Source organism: Melitaea cinxia, chromosome 9, assembly GCF_905220565.1.
Source record: "Melitaea cinxia chromosome 9, ilMelCinx1.1, whole genome shotgun sequence".
Classification (NCBI taxonomy): domain Eukaryota; kingdom Metazoa; phylum Arthropoda; class Insecta; order Lepidoptera; family Nymphalidae; genus Melitaea; species Melitaea cinxia.
This window is the reverse complement of record NC_059402.1, coordinates 13,037,352-13,054,999: the sequence shown is the minus strand read 5'-3', so window position 1 is coordinate 13,054,999 and position 17,648 is coordinate 13,037,352. Positions and strand designations below refer to the sequence as shown.

Below are 17,648 nucleotides of genomic sequence, written 5' to 3'. Positions count from 1 at the left end.
TCACAAGACAGAACAAGTGTCGGGTTATATGTTACAAATATCATTATTAATCATAATTGTTTTCAATATCATATCAAAAATCGACCGTGCCAGCGGGGATCGAATCTGTATCTCCGACTGACCGTGTCGGTACTTTTAGCCAATTAAACTATGGAATGGTGTACCCGTTAGATCGAAATTTTTCATATAATGATTTTATATTCGATTCTAAGCGAAATATAAAATCATAATATAAATTATTATTATTATTCATAATGTTAATAATTTGTACATAATATGTTCGTGTACGAAACTTGATCATTATTGGATCAACCTTCATATATTTTTTTTTTCATATATTTGAACGAAAAAATCTTAATTTGTATTCAATCGACGTATACATCGGGTAATATAAATAGGTATATACATAAAGAAATATTCAGTCAAAGAAAACTTAGTCCTTTTTGAAGTTATAAATAAACAAAATTTCCTTTTTGCTATTCGACTTCATAATGGTAACACGTTAAACATACATAGACACGTGTAATGTTAATGTGTAGTTAGGTAATACATTATAATGTTATTCGAGTTAGATAACTCTTGTAGTTATTTGAGTAGTGTACTGTTTTAGTGTATAACAGAGTTTTGATACGAAACGCACGTTTTCGGCATAAAACATCAGGTCCTTGTGTGTAATGAACGTATCGGCCACTTTCTGCGTGAGTCATATTTACGTAATTCTGTGACTGAAACTTAAGGTTATTCGTATGTTGACATATCATCTCGATTTAATGCTGTTTTTTATATATTACTAATAAGAGAAATCCATATAAAATGTTCTTTTATATTGATATTATTAAGAATAAGATATTTGTTTCCTTACAATATAAATTGCAATTATAAAAACAAAAGATAAGCTGTGTAGTTACGGCAGTAAAAAATATAGCCACCCCTATCTTTCCGTGGGTGTCGTAAGAGGCGACAAAGGGATAACACAGTTCCACTACCACCTCGGAACTTAAAAAGGCGACCGATGGCAGGATAACCATCCAACTGCTGGCTTTGAAATACACAGGTCGAAGACGGGCAGCGGCGTCTTCGCTGCGACAAAGCTAGCCAGCGTGGTGACTATGGGCAACACACATGATTTCACACCATTTTTGGCGCTAACTTATGTAGGCCTATGTCCAGCAGTGGACTGCGATAGGCTGGAATGATGAATGACAATATATCAGTTGCTGTGTAAATAAACAATTATATATCAGCCGCTATATTGTATTCAATTTAACACACGCCTAACTTTATTCCAGTTTAACGTTTGTTAAAACAATGTGGACAGTTTATGTAACTGATTCTGTTATCCTGTTTCCTGTTGCGATTTTCGATTGAAATTTCACTCTCTGATTTATATTCTGTATAAATTCATTTTGGTGTATGGGATGAACGGGTTGATTTGACTACTTTGTACTTTCACATCATTGTTGTCAAATGTGGTTGAGTTCATTTTTTTGTTGTATTTTATATTTGTGTTTTTTATGTTTTTAGTTTTGTATGTAGTTTTTAATTTAAGTGTTGTTTAGTATTGCGCAGGTCGTGGCATATGTTTATATATTTTTAATGGTATTGTATTAAGACATATACTTTACATAGATAATTACATTTCGTTGTTAAACGTCATAAATTGCCTTATATAACATATTATAATCATAATTAACATTATATAAAGGCGTAATTAAAGATTCGTGGGCTTTGTAAAACTAGTTTAAAAAGTGATTATTAAAATAATGTGCCGACAATTTTAAAATGTTATTATCAACAACCATTGTGAATTGTAAACTTTTTAAATTTAACTTTGATTATATTGTAATCCAATAACGATTTAAAAGTGATTTGGTATTTTATTAATGCAATTTTGTTTCATTTTATTACCTTTGACATACTGAGAATATTACTCTTCATATGTTTTTTTTGTATTACAAATACACATGCACACATTTGTAAAAGCAATAAGGTTATAAAGGCACCACTCGGTCTAGTACGTTTATTAAAATAATTGTGTTTGTAAAATAGTCTCTTATTTGTATTACAAATAACATTTTGGGTTTTCTCTTATATAAGATAATACCAATACCCAATACCCAACCCAAATCCCAATACCCAATACCAATACCCAATATATATATATATATATATATATATATATATATATATATATTGGGTTTTAATTTATTATTGACTCCGAAAAGTTAATAACTATAAACTCTTTAGACTCAAAAACCCCTAATAGGATGAGAGGAGAGTGAGTCCTATGTCGGTTGTCAAGAAACATAACACAATCACAAACGCCTAGACCATAACATCTGTATGGCACAAAACAAATATGTCATGTGTGGGAATTGAACCTACCACATTGTGGCCACTGAACGTGTCGCCAGAATACTGCGTATAATTTTCTACTAAGAGTGGCAATCCTTATCAGGTGTCCCAAAACGATGACATAACGTGCTATTCGAGTCACGATGGGTAAAATAAAAAGGGTACCACTTAATGCAGTAAGAATTTTTTATCGAAACACTGCTGTGTGGCTACGACACCAAAGAATATAGCCACACCCTTTCTTCCCGTGGGTGTCATAAGAGGCGACTAACGGATAACAAGTTTCCACTACCACTTTGGAACTTAAGAAGCCGACCGATGGCGGGATAACCATCTAACCGCTGGCTTTGAAACACACAGGCCGAAGACGGGCAGCAGCGTTTTAGGTGCGACAAAGCCAGCCCTGCGGTCACCAACCCGCCTGCCCAGCGTGGTGACTATGGGCAACACACATGAGTTCACGCATTTTTAGCGCGAACTTGTGGAGGCCTATGTCCAGCAGTGGACTGCAATATGCTGGAATGATGATGATGATGATATCGAAACACAAATATCCTCTCTGAGTCAATCTGCGATAGTCAATTTCAATGGGAATTTTATCACTTGTACACCAGAGCAATTTCGTTCATTTATAAATAACATAAATACCACATATAATTACGAAACATTTTCCACTAACTACGCATCAGTATTAGCAGATCAAGGCGAATGTACTACATTCTTCGGACCGTCTAGATTCCTAATAAGCCTAGGTTGTTTCTGATAGGGCAAGATGCTACTCGTTCATCTTGAACGACTTGATGATATTTATTTTTTAAAGTACCCTGTAAAAAATTGGACCTCATATGAAGTGTTATATATTATGTGTCCTTTTGAAGATAAGCGATTACCGTAGCTTATAGATATCTGCAACACCAATGCAATGCATCGCAAGCACGTTGCCGACCCTATCCCCGTTTCCCCTGGAGCTCTGGTCACCTTAGTCACCAACAGGAACATAAAACTGCTTGAAAACAGTATTATTTAGCTGTGATCTTCTGTAAGGTCGAGGTACTAACCTCAGTGCTGCTTTTGAGCAGGAAATTTCCTGCTACGCACTAATTTTAGGAAATAAAAATTAAACAAATAATAATTCGGTGTTTTGTTAATTTTATTGTGACATTTTTGTGGCTTCTTTTGTATAAAGATGAACTAAAACGATATATTATTTTATGACAAAAACAAACTTGCTCAGTCTCTTTGGAGTAAACTGTGAGCGTTTCATTTGATTTATGGTTTTCAGTAGTGCCGAAACAGCATATGATTTTCACTAATATCATCTAGGATGGAGAGGGCATAAAAAAGATTAGTGGCAGTAGCCGAGAATACAACCTTAAAAAATGTTGTTTAGCCCTCAACCTACTTGTATTATAAAAAATGTTAATAGCTATTGATATTTAAACGCTTTTTTCATTATACAAGTTGACCGCAATCAGACAATAGAATATCACGTCATTATTATGAATGTAAGTGAAGTTACGCAGAGTTAATTAAATAATTTATAATAATTAGTTGAGTATGAAGAGTTATAACAATACAGATGCGCGTGCGATCAAACGCGATAGTCACTGTTATACGCAATTTAACACATTATCTCATAATGCAACGTTTTAGCTCCAGCTGCTTATTAAGTAAACGTTATACTCGTTTTCAAGATCTTTTTTTAATTAGCTTCTGCTTGCAACTTCGTCTGCGTAAAATATATACTTTGGGCTAACGCTAACTTTAATAATTTGCGAAACTTTAACTGTTTACGCAGCGCACGCAGCGGAAGCTCTCAAAAGGAAAAAATCCCGCTCCATAGGGCTATCTAACACTGAAAGAATTTTTCAAATGGGACCAGTGTTTCCTGAGATTACCGCGTTCAAACAAACAAACAAACAAACTGCTCAGCTTTATAATATTTGTATAGATTGAAAAACTTTTATTTGTGAGTTGAGTGTGAAAAGTTTAGTCTCAAAATTTTATTAGTGAGATTTTTAAATTTTGTTTCGTACACCTTTATTTATATAGGTTAGTTATTATTGATTTTAGTTGTCCAATATTGGTTTTGAAAAATTATAATAAACTTATAGTATAAAGTTTCTATAAGTTTTATTATTATTACGATATATCTCGGGTCTAATTGCAAGGTTTTCGCATATAAATTATTGTCTATTTATTTAAATATATTTATAAAATATTCTACGTGCAAAAAAAGCTATTATAATATTGAAGAAGAATACTACGCATCTCGACGATAATAGCATTTTTTCTTGTTAAGAATTACAATTAATTGATTTCTATTTATCCATTATATTATTATGCTGTAGATTAGGAATAGGTACATCAGTCAGAATTTACTTTCAGATATACAGAAATGGCTAATGTGTTTTAAACACGAGAATTTAACGATACAAGGGCGCTGGTGCGGAGAAAAATATGCTATACTTCGTTTAAGATTTAAATATCTATACACTGGGTCATGTTGGCTCTAAAGCAATAATCTTCGAAATGTAATCTCTTTGAGTTTTGTGTATATTTATGATTTGATTTTTAGTTTCAATTTAAATATTTTGATACGAACGAGCTTAATAGTAAAATACAAGTCCCTATGATGAATATAACACGGTACTTTGTAATAATAATACTGGAAACTGGAACCTTTGTGGAATAATAATTCAACAAATATTGGATAGGAATGTTACTCTCTATGAGCGCAATCTTCATACGATAGTAAGTTCCTGTTTGAAGAATGGTCTCAGCGTGGGGAAGGCCATTGACACCGTCTAAAAACTCATCCGACTTCAAGTGAAACTTGCAACAATGCACACGACGTCTTTCCGGAGAATTTACTTCAGTTCGTACAGTAAATATAAATACTTAATCGTCTTATCTATTAATATGCGCGGCTACTGCCATATATATATTTTATTATATTATATTTTACTATTATATTTCCAAATTTTACAATTAATATGATAAGTTATAGTGACGCCGCGTTGGCGCAACGGTCACAGCCATGGATTGTGCCTATTGCGCTAGCGGTTGCGGGTTCGATACAGGTGTTTGCCGTGGTCTGGGTGTTTGTGCAGTCTTTGTGGGCCTCCCCACCGTGTCTCGGAGAGCACGTTAAGCCATCGGTCCCGGTTGTTATCATGTACACCTGATAGCGATCGTTACTCAAAGTAGGGAATATATTCGTCAAACCGCATTGGAGCAGCGTGGTGGATTAAGCTCTGATCCTTCTCCTGCATGGGGAGAGAGGCCTATGCCCAGTATAGGGATATTACAGGCTGAAGCGATGATAAGTTATTGATAAAAACTTCAGAACTTTTGTAGTGGTTACATCTAATACTTGAATCATCGGGTCTGCTTTGTGTAACATTAATATTAACGAAAATTTTACTAAATGACTTCCAAAAAAGAAGCAGGTACTCAAATCGACTATAAAATAAAGAGAAAAACAATCTTTCCTTTTTTTTTTAAATAACTAAACAAGAAATTTAAATTAGCTATAATAAAAATAGCCTTTAATCTATAACGATGCGACTTATTCTGTCGGAACAGTAGTCGTAAACATCACTTGTACTCGTAACTTGACGTGTAAAACTCAATAAATACAGGAGGCATTTATTTGTGAAAACTATTCATCCAAATATGTTAATTGACACATTGATATATCACCGTGACCATACTTACATAGTAAATTTACGTAATATACATATTTATTTTAGAAAAATGTACTTTGAACGCTTAATTTTTAAGGCCAATATCGTATTTCGAATCTTAAGGTAAATAAATTGTGAACAAGTTTTGTCATGGCATCGATGAGAGTGAGAGTGGTGCTTTCGCTACTACATATTATTAATGGATTTTTAATCCTATGTAAATGGAATAAGATTCATTTTTAAGCAATTGACCGAATATGTGATTTTTGTGTATGACGTTTGTTGTATGATGATAGCGCTATGGTTTGACTTACGTTGCGTCCTCGTTAGTGTTACAGAATATTTCGATATGGTAGTTTTATAGTCACAAAACTTTATTAAAAATTCTTATCATTTTTGTATGAACGGGGAAATGATTAAAAAGCTTAAATAACTTCAAGGTTCTGTCTTTAAGGAAAATAAAAAATGAGACCGAGAGATCTTTTTTTTTTTAAATTGATCTACTATCGTTATATAATAGTTAACCTCATTAATATGCAACGAATTTTATGATTATTTCTATATATTTAGTATATATTCAATGGCTTGGCTACATGAAATTATATAATACCTATATCAATAATATATCGATTGGCTCAGTGAAATTTTCATGTGTTTATACAGTGCAACAGTTACACAGCTTAATTCATAACCCTTATTTAAATTTTAAATACTAAATGTTATTCTGTCTTGTGAATTGACAAACGCATAAGGTTAAAATATTCGTAATTATTTTCAGATATTTTCGTACTTTCATTGCAATTTCCTTAATTTTTCATTTCATAAGAACCTTCTACAAAGTATGAGAAAGTTTTATTAAAAAAGTCTGTTAGCTAGCCGTTGGTTAGCTAGTAGCTGGGCTAGCTTGTAGAGGGTTCAGTAAGTCGACTTTAGCGCTTAGGAACACACTTATTGGGTTATTTCGTTCATATCAATAACTAAATAGCCATAGGTCTGCGCATTGTACTTCACAGTCTGTAACTGTCTTAAAATATGTTTAATGTGTATAATGTAGTTGTAGTGTACAATAAAGTAAAATAATAAATAAATAAACAAACAAAGTTTCACTTTTATCAATTTTAGCCTATCGCAGTCCACAGCTGGACATAGGAGTCTCCGCGTTCGCGCCAGTTCTTTTTTTTAACGTGGGGAAAATCTGATTGGGGTCATCAAAAGGTTATGTCAGACTTCTACTGACTAAAAAACCACCACGTGTTAGCAGTCGTCCGCCTGGGGTCCGCCTCATCCAGCCTACACAGTCTCAATCTCAGTTTCGCTATTATAGCGGGAAAAAATAATAATTAAAAAGTCTGTCTGGCAGACTTAACACAACAAATTCCTTTTATCGTTGATGTTCAGAATTTTTAAAGTTTCGAATTGAAAGAGTACATTTTTACTTCTATGTCTTTGCTGTTCCCTGCGGGTCCATTCGATATAGTATATATATATATATATATATATATATATATATATATATATATATATATATATATGTATCATAATCAGCTTTATTACTTTATTACTCCTTATAAAAAGTATATGCTAGTGAAAGTCTTATTCAAATTACAGCTACCTATTATCTAGTCTATTACATCTGTATATATTATTATTGACTTACTTATATGTACATTAGACTCGAATTGAAGCCCTAAAAAAAGAGTTACTCTACAGTTATCAGAATATAAATTTTATTTTTTCTCGTACAATTTTTACGCAATAATTTTGATTAGAATGAAATCGTATGCCCGAGACCTTGACATACATGTACATAGGGTGTATACACATTTTATTGTTAACGAGAATCATGACTATCCAAGTCTAGCAAACAAGTATTGGTAAGGTAAAGTTCCTGGGTAGGTCGGGGGTAAGGTTGGCACCATCAGTAGGTGTGTGATCCTCCTAATGTTAATATTATGTGTATGTATGTATGCATGTGTATGTACTACAATAACCGGGACTATCGGGCGGAACGTACGCTTGTTAGCCATGCTGATTGTATAAAAAGGATTATAGTGTTCCATATTTGTTGCTCTTTCATATTTTAATTCAAAGTGAGTAGTAACATATGATTTAACTATAGGCTTAACATAAGTAGATCAGATAAAAATCCTGTTGTATTCGGACGTCAAGACGGACGTGAAATAATGACGTTGGAACGTCATCTGACATAATACGCTTGGTACAATCTCTTTGATTAATGTAGCAGGTAAGTGCGCAGGCATACGAGAGAGGTTAATAAGAGATCATTATTGGAACAGTTTTGAAATCATTGCTATATCATTACGATTCGTTTTGATGATCTAGCGGTGATTGAATTTTGCAATGTCAGTGTTTATGACGATTTCATTTGTCGATGTAAGATGCGTTGGTATAATGATTTTATGTCCGGTTTGCTAGATTTAGTACTTTAAGATACTGTAAAAGAATTTTACTGTAAAGAGTTTCTGCTCATGAAAATTATAATTTTCTTTCTTAATATTTTAATATGGTAATTTTATGTTTATAGAAAAACTATCATTTGTTTTATTAGAAATGAAAAAAAAATATCCTATTATTATCCGCCAAGAGAAGGTTTAGTAAGATTTTTGAACATACGAAAATTGGTCGTATAAAATGGGAGTACTTTTGCTATAACTTGTGTACCGTTTTAACACCTGTATTTTTTGTGTGTTTTGTGTGTTCAAACGGAATATGAAACTACTTTTTATAGGTGAAATAATCTCTTCTAATACTATAAATATGAATGTAAGTTTGTTTGTTACGCTTTCACGCAAAAACTGCTTAACCGATCATCATTAAAGTTTCTACACATATCCTATGAGGTACTAGAAGTATCATGAGATACAATTCATTAAAAAAATATTCAATGCGAGCGAAGCGGGAGGTAAAAGCTAGTAGTTTATATTTTACGATTATATTATTTGTATACATTATATGTCCTATAGACTAGAAAAGCCTTATGTGACTTGATGTAACTTTTTTTTTTACTAAAACAATCAAAACCAGTATGAAAAAACATTATTACGTAATTGTAACTCGAGCGCGAGCGTTCGACGACCTTTTAAATCAGCGGTCAGAGCTTTGGAAATTATGACAGCTTTACGCATTGTGTTAACGAGCCATAGTATTTCAATAAATTGTATTTATCATACTAATGATCAAAATTTCGATATATTTTTTCGTATATAGGGTTATACGAATACTTATGTATTTATGTCAAGATACAGTAAATATGTAAATAAAATATTACTTAAAGATAAAGTCAATAAAGTTATTATTAAGATGGAATTTGATAATTTTAAGTGGTTTTCTATTAACTAATAGAATATGAAATTAAATGATTTATAGTTTTTATTCGTTTGTGATACATTTAAGATCTCAAAAAAAGCTACATGTCACATAGATTATACAAGTTTGTATTTTTTTTATAATAAAAATATTTATATTTCATTTTTTATATATATTTGGTATTATTAATATTTATTTATTTACTGTTAATGATTATAATTCCATTAATATTGTGAACCATATTAATAATAAATAAAGTTTTCATTAAATGTTTCATTAAAACTTGTATCGTTCAAGTTATTTGTTAAAATGCTTAAGTTACACGCAAAAGTGGTTCTAATTTAATCGAGAGAAAAATTTCCAAATGTCAAGGTTTACGCAATCGAATTGTCTAGAATGGGTGTTTTTACGTAATAATTCTTACCATATACAGTAGTGTGTTTTGTAAGGCGCTTCTTTCTGTTATGCAAGTGGGGTCAGACTGTCCCTGTGTGACGCAATCCGGAGAAAACAAGACTTTCTACCGCATCTTAGACAGGTGCTGTCCGAGTGCTAATGGATCAAGAGGACGCTATGAGACCTTGGAATCTCGTTGTTACGCAACAAATTTTTGTAACATCTCTTAGCTAATGTATTCAAATATGATTTCTTTTTGTTGTCAAATTTGAATATTCGACTTTATTTGTTTTAATAATTTAATGACTATTTAGATGATGTTATTATTCGTACTTATTGGTGGATGAAAATGAAAAACTGTAGTTCGTTGGTTTATCGATTTTTTATGCAAAAAGATTTTTATAATACAACTATAATTATACATTAAAATTACTATTTACATAAATACATTTAGGCACCGTAATTTTTTTCTCTACTTATAACTAAGTTTGTCGCCGGCTGAGCAGATATCACAAGTTAGCATCCGGTGCTGTTTAGTATGGGCCGCCGGAGTGACCGGGGGGGCCGTATGAGGAGCTGACAGAGCCCGAGGAGCCGTGACCGCCTCCGGAGATAAGACCACCGCCGATGCTTCCGCCGCTGATGCTACCACCAGAGATGCTACCACCAGAGATACCGCCGCCGATACCGCCGCCGATACCGCCACCGATGCCAGAGCCGAGACCACCGCCGATTGAACCACCGCCGATAGAACCACCCTCCTTCTGGGTCTTGTACTTGATGAAGTATACTTCGGGTTTGGAGGGTTGAGTGGGGGCGGCGGTGGGGATGGTGATGTCGGGTTGTTCGTCGGGTTTCTTGACCAGGACGTATACGAGGGTCTTCTCTTCGTTTTGGGCTTGAGCGGGGATGATGGGTGCGACTGGTGCGGGAGGTGCTGGGGCCTTAATGAAAATGATCTTGTAGTGCTTCTGAGGCACGGCTCCACCGCTGATCACTTGTGGGCGCTGTTCTTCGGGTTCTGGGGGTGGGACGTGGACGTAGATGTGCTTCTGGACAATAGGAGCTCCACCGAAGCCGCCTCCGAATCCACCACCGGATCCGAATCCACCACCGGATCCGAACCCACCACCGGACCCGAATCCACCACCGGATCCGAACCCACCACCAGCTCCGAATCCACCGCCTATTCCACCGCCAAGTCCGCCTCCGATACCGAAGCTGCTGGAGCTCAGACCGCCGGAGGAGAAGCCACCACCGTGACCACCGCCAATACCGCCGCCAAAGCCACCGTTGCCACCTCCATGGCCACCGAGACCACCACCTCCTGGCGCGTTGTAGGAGTATCCCGCCTCGGGTCTTGCCGAGCCGATCGCCGCAACGGCTGCTAATACCTATGACACAGAAATATAAATTCACAAATGTTTCTATTGACTCAATATGAAATAATTTTTTTTTAAATTAAATCTACTGCACTGAATATTCGAAATTTAAACTTCAAATGCGAGTGAACCCACTCGATTATCACTGAAACTTTCTGAAGTAAAAAATCGATTTCCATCGATGATAATAATCGCTCGTGTGTTCGCATCGCAAGCACTGAGTCACAATCCCATAAGGAAGCACGACTCTTGAGCGGGTCAGACACAGGTCACATCACTTTCACTGCACGAATACCTACCAAGAACGCTTTCATGTTGACTCGCGGAGGTCTCGTGGTTGTGTGATGCTTTGTACCTGATTCTGGTGGCTTTTATACAGACGGCTCGTCGACGCCTCTCTCCCTGGCTCTTCCTAAGATTCGAAGATTCGGCCTTCGGGCTGTACGAGAATTATGATTTTAATGACACCCGTCCGAATTCACCTTCGGTGAAAACAATGTGGATCTTCGGTCACCGTTGAACACTTTCACGGCTAACTTATCGATACATCGACGAACTTCACACATTTTTTCATTATTATAACAATAATAATATTCTTATGAAGTTTGAAATAAAACCACTATCACATTGATACCGCGTTAAAACTTTTCTTAACCATCCGCTTATTTTATTTGCTAAGTAGATATACGATATATGATTAAAAATTAAATAATAACGTGATAATATCAAAAGGAAAATCCAATCTCACTAAAATAAAACGTGCGAAAGTTCACACAGATAAAATTATTTAAAGAAATTTCATCACCATGTTTACTAAATCATTTTTCGCAAATTATACACAATATTAAGTATCCATGTACGCGTTAGCTATCATAAATACAAACATGTATGTCACAATTAAATTGATATAAATATGTGTTTACTTCATTGCAATCGCAATTAGAAATAAGACAATTTCTTCCTTATTCGGTTTTAAACTTTTTTCGCTAAGTCATAAAAAGACTATTACTAAGATATTACTTAATCTAGACATGTATTACTTTACTCTACATTTAATGCATCTCTTAACCTTTTAAATCACGTTAAGATGTCGAAAATCAAATTCGAAACTTGTTTAGAGCAATTTTAATTACACGCTAATCAGTGCTATTTGCAGTTAAAGTTCTTGAAATTTAATATTTTGTTACCTACAATAAAATAAATTTAGTTTTACTCTCACATTATATAAATAGGAAAAAACTTAGTAGTAATAAAACAATAGTACATCATTAATAAAACGTAACGAAACAAAGTTTAATTTTTATAATATAAATATTAAAGAAATATTAATTATGTTAGTAAATTACTAATGGTTATTGTTTAAATATATATAAAGTAAATAACATGTAACAAACTATATTTGCATAAAATTTTACTAAAGCTAAAAAAATACGTTTAACAAAATAATTACTTGGATTTTTTTTAAATTACTGTTTGTAAATGATTACTATTAATTTGTGACACGTTCTCTATTTTTAAATGTTTTTATAAATAAAATGTTTACTTCTTTTTTTTCTACGTTAAATACAACGTTTTTAATAAAAAACAAAATCAAAATATAGTTAATTAAAAAAGCCTTCAAAAGCAATGGTTTTTATTGATTAATTATAAAAATTGTAAACTACACTAATAGCTTAACTTATACTAATATGACTAAGGAAACAAAAAATAAAACCTTAGTATTTTTTGAAATACTTTCTAAAAATATAAAGCTTATGTATTTAATGATATATTTATTATTATATTACTTTCCGTACTATAAAAGTTTTCATTAGAAAAGCGTCTCCGAAGGCAGTCTTCTGACACAGGTATTTAATTAATTTGTATGGAAATTAATAAAATTTAATTTGATTTAATAAATAATTATTTTTAAGTTTAATATAAATTATAAAGACTGCTTTTAGACGGTATATTACTAATCGTTTTCAAAACCATACGCATATTGAACAGAACATAACTTAAATGACTAAACACAGTACTTGTCATGATTGCTTTTGTTCGATGTTAGCACGCAACAAATATTTGCGTGTTGCTAATACTGTTTTACGTATAATTCATCTGAAAATACTATAATACAATAAAAGCATGTTTCTGATATTCTTACTAAACGGTGTGATCGAATTCGATTAAAGTTACGTTTGAGACGGACTTTAGATGCCAAAGGATCACAGTTTGTGTATATTTTATTTATAATTCTTATGTAAATATCACGATTGTCTCTGAAGTTTTCCTAAAAGGTTTGACTGAATTTGACAAAGGTTATGTGTTTACCTATTACATTATTTCAGTGATGAAGTAATTGTATTACATGTTTATCAGACAGGACGACCGCTGGGTTCACTTGTAATACAACAAATGTGAAAGTTTTATGTTTTTATGTTTGTTACTCAATCGCTTTAAGCGGTTGAACATAATATTAATCTAGTTTCTTATATTTGTTTGATATATGTCTTAAATATTTTGTTGATACCTTGGTATTATATTTATGATTTTTAATCTGTGGTTGTCTGCAAAAAATTTGTGACTTTGTGATTCGTCATATTATCCAGTTTTGATTAGCCCGTTGACGCAGTTTGTAGTGGCGTTGGGGATTCGGCTCACCCTGAGTCTGGGTGTAATTTTGTATTTATATATTTATTTATGTATTATTTCTATGTGTATTTATTAATAAAAAATAGCTATAACAGTCGGTTGTTATCTATAACACAAGCATTAAGTTAAGCAACTTAACCTTAGGAACAACGTGTGTGAATTTTATAAGATATTTATTTAGTCAGTAGTCAGTCAGTACAGCCTAATTTTATTGTGAATATACAACCTTTTTTACTTTTTTTTTTATTGAAACCATGTTCTGAAAATTGTGAATTTTTAAATGTATCACAGTAGCAGTATTCAATATTATATTGTTTATAATATAAAAATTCAGAAGTAGTGCACAAAACAATTCATTCAGTCTCTTTTTTTGGTTGTTTGTCGTTGATTTACTCGGTTGTTTGTCGTTGATTTATGTGTTACCGTGTGGGGTCCTCCATTCAGATAATTGTATTGTCTGACATACACTTGTGACATTCAGTTGTACTGACATGTTGTTAGCCTCTGACACAAGCTGACACTTGCATCGATCGTAGATGATTATCTATACTAATATTATAAAGCTGTAATGTTTTTTTGTTTGTATGTTTAAGCGCCTTAATCTAATGTTACTACAACTAACCTTTCGAGTTGAAAAACAAAAAATAAGTGTGATTTAGAGCACACGACTGAAGTAAAACTTACGAAACGTAACTCTCTCTTTCTATCTTCACTAATTTATGTCTCCCTCTCAACTTCCGTTCGCCTTACCAGATCACACTTTTCGTTACGCTCTCGTTACGCATTCATCTCCTTACTCCCAAAGTCAAGCGTGCGTAAAGAGGTTTTATTTAAATTATGTTTGTGTTGGATAGCCGCCTCATTGGGCATTATACTTTTTTTTCTTTACAATTCTGTATGAAATTACTCTATGTGGTGTACAATAAAGAATAAATAAATAAATAAATAAATAAATAGCCCATTAGCCGAGGAAGGTTATAGGCTAATTTTTTTCTCAAACTAACCTAGTTGAAACCACAGGGTACAGCTAGTCTAAGATAAAATAATATCGGCAACTGCTCGATGCGCGACTTGTGCGCTTTCCTTTTCTATAAAATTTAATAATGTTTGCGTTTGGTTTTTTAGGAAACATCACGAGATAGCATGCTAATTTCGGAAGCGAAATATTATATAAGCACGCGGTTTTGTTTGTATTATTTTATCTTCGGTTTTGGACGTCCGTGCAAAATAGAATTAGAATTAGAATATTTGACTATGCGTATAATTCGTATTTTGTTACTCTAATGTCGTAAGTCTGTTTGTTGCGTAATGTCTATTTCAAACGATTTTCGAAGTCATACACATTTATGTTATCTTCTTCTAATTTTATTTGCATCCTTTTTTGTTCCTTTTCATTATGAGTTGAGGTAGGATCGTGTTATTGAATATGATGCATCAACAGGATGTTATAGAATAGTCAAACTGTCTTTTAAGACATTATTAGCATTTAATTATATAATTTTAAACGACTGCTTCCTTTAGCGATTTGTATCTACACAATTTGCACCTACAGCACTAAAATCCTTAATAATTACAGGCTGATGCGTTATTTCTCTCACTCTAACATACAACATGTAAAAAAAAAACTAATTAAAAAAGTTTAGTAAGTGGAAAAAAGTTAAAGTGTTGCTACAAATATGTATGGTGATTCCAGTAGTGTAATTATATATAAACATAATATTAAGAAATGAGAAGATTATAAATGATAATAAACGTTAGCTTACAAGGCACCTAGTTCTTTCTCAAGATTTAACTATAAAAATGGTTGCAATGTCACGACCAAGTTTCACGAATGTCATACATTAATCCAATGTTTTTTTCTATAAGAAGTCTTTATATGTTTATTTTTCTTAATCTAAAATACTTAATATTAAAAAAGAAAAAAAAAAAAATGTTCTATGGATTTTTATAATTTACAAATTATAGTTTTCCATTGTAACGATTGATAATGATTGATATACGTTTATTACAATGAAACAACTTTTTCGGTTTTTATCGTGGTTTATTTTACCACGGCGATCCTTCCGTGACCATGGTTGCTGTAAAGTATCTGAAACGTCGGCACCTAATAAACTTAAAATCCAAAATAGTTTTTATTGTGATGAGTGAAATTTGCGTAAACATTAGAAAACAGTATACGTTTATATCGTTGGTTAGATTGGAAGAGCTTATTACTATTTAGCGATAAGACTGGACTTAATCTTAAGCTTTTTGTTTAATTCTGAATATAATAATTTGTAGGTTGAATAAAGTTATATATCATAATAGGTCTATTGTGAAAATATGTATTTTTTTTTTATTTGAAAATTTACATCCACGGATTCAAAATGCCCATGCCTTTTGTTAAACATGCATTATACCTAATTATATTAATACCACAGGCGATTTATTATACAATCTACAGATCGACAGTCCTGTGACTGCCTAGTAAAACTAGGACGTGGTCCGACGCTGACGGTTTTTTTTCTCCTTACAAATACTCTTTGATCACTCATTATGTAAATATGTATTACAAAATTATACAACGGTGCTTTTCCGCCAACTTTTATTTTGTCAGAATTTCAACGTTAATGCTAGAAATAGTATTAGGGTAACGCTTGAAAAGTTGCTAATTCAATTTTACTGAGTGCTATAGTTGTGTCATAATATGGGAACGGTCAAAGGGTCATAACGTTATTTGCAACTTTCACATCTTAAAATACGTAGTTTAAGTTGTTTCCTAGCTATTACCTTTAACCGATTGCATTTATTAAACAGTCTTTGTAATGTAAAATTAATTTTTGAATTATCATCGATAAAATAGCTAATAAATTATTGTTTCATACTTTATAGCCATCAGGAGAATGAAAATTCTGGTCATTGTCCAGAAACGTTCTTAAAAATTACATTTTAATTACGCAATTCATACTTTAGTGTAAATTCCCAAAAGGACAGAAAGAACCGGGATTGAAATTTTATTTCCTGGTTCTTTTTGACTGACCAAAGACCAACCTTTTTGAGTACCGACAGAACCGGGATTTCTCTGTTCTGAACTCTAATCAATATAGCATGGCATGTTTTGATTTATTATTGATACCGAATAAGTGTACATATTATATGATTATATTATTTTTTCAACTTTATATCATTTTGGCTGACTTGTGCAAAATTTTCCTGTATTTTTTTTCCTCTTTATTCGTTCGTTGAATTGGTTTAACATGTGAAATGACACTTATTTGTCACTTTTAAGAGAGAAGGTTAATTTCAAAAAATAAATTACCATATGCGACATTTCGACGTTAAATAATTTCATAATCACTTTCTCTTGATATATGTAAATACGTAATTTAAATGTTTTTTGATATCTATACAAATAAATAAAATTGGAGTGACTGTTTGTAATATTTAAATGACCGCTTTTTCCTAAATGCATATGGTACATAATACTAAATGCATATGCATACATGGCACATATACCAAATTAACATTTACAATTTTTGTCTGTCTGTCTGTTTGTTCCGGCTAATCTCTTAAACGGCTGAACCGATTTTGACGGGACTTTCACTGGCCGATAGCTGATGTAATAAGGAGTAACTGTGACTACTTTTATTTTAGAAATTTATTTTTTTGTAACTCGACGTACTGAACAATATTTTTTTTTATTTCCACGCAGACGAAGTCGCGGGCACAGCTAGTAGAGAATATATTAATTAATGGATATTTAAAGTAACAAATAAATAAAAATCTTACTTATTTTTTTAAGTGACTTCAAAAAAAGGAGGAGGTTACTCAATTCGACCGTATATATATTTTTTATTTTTTTTATGTATGTTCGGAGATAACTCCGTCG

The 17,648-nt window shown here is 32.6% G+C and overlaps 2 protein-coding genes across 2 annotated transcripts in view; both read right to left on the bottom strand.

Annotated features, from left to right (window-relative positions):
* Positions 1-17,648, bottom strand: part of LOC123656154 — a 135,028-nt gene that overhangs the window by 26,358 nt on the left and 91,022 nt on the right. The window lies entirely within an intron of this gene.
* On the bottom strand, positions 10,131-11,489 carry LOC123656506 (glycine-rich cell wall structural protein). Its single transcript, XM_045592177.1, has 2 exons — positions 11,449-11,489; positions 10,131-11,161 (listed from the first exon to the last, which is right to left on the bottom strand). Exons 1-2 carry the CDS (start codon positions 11,461-11,463, stop codon positions 10,301-10,303), a joined length of 876 nt encoding a protein of 291 aa, XP_045448133.1. The 5' UTR covers positions 11,464-11,489; the 3' UTR covers positions 10,131-10,300.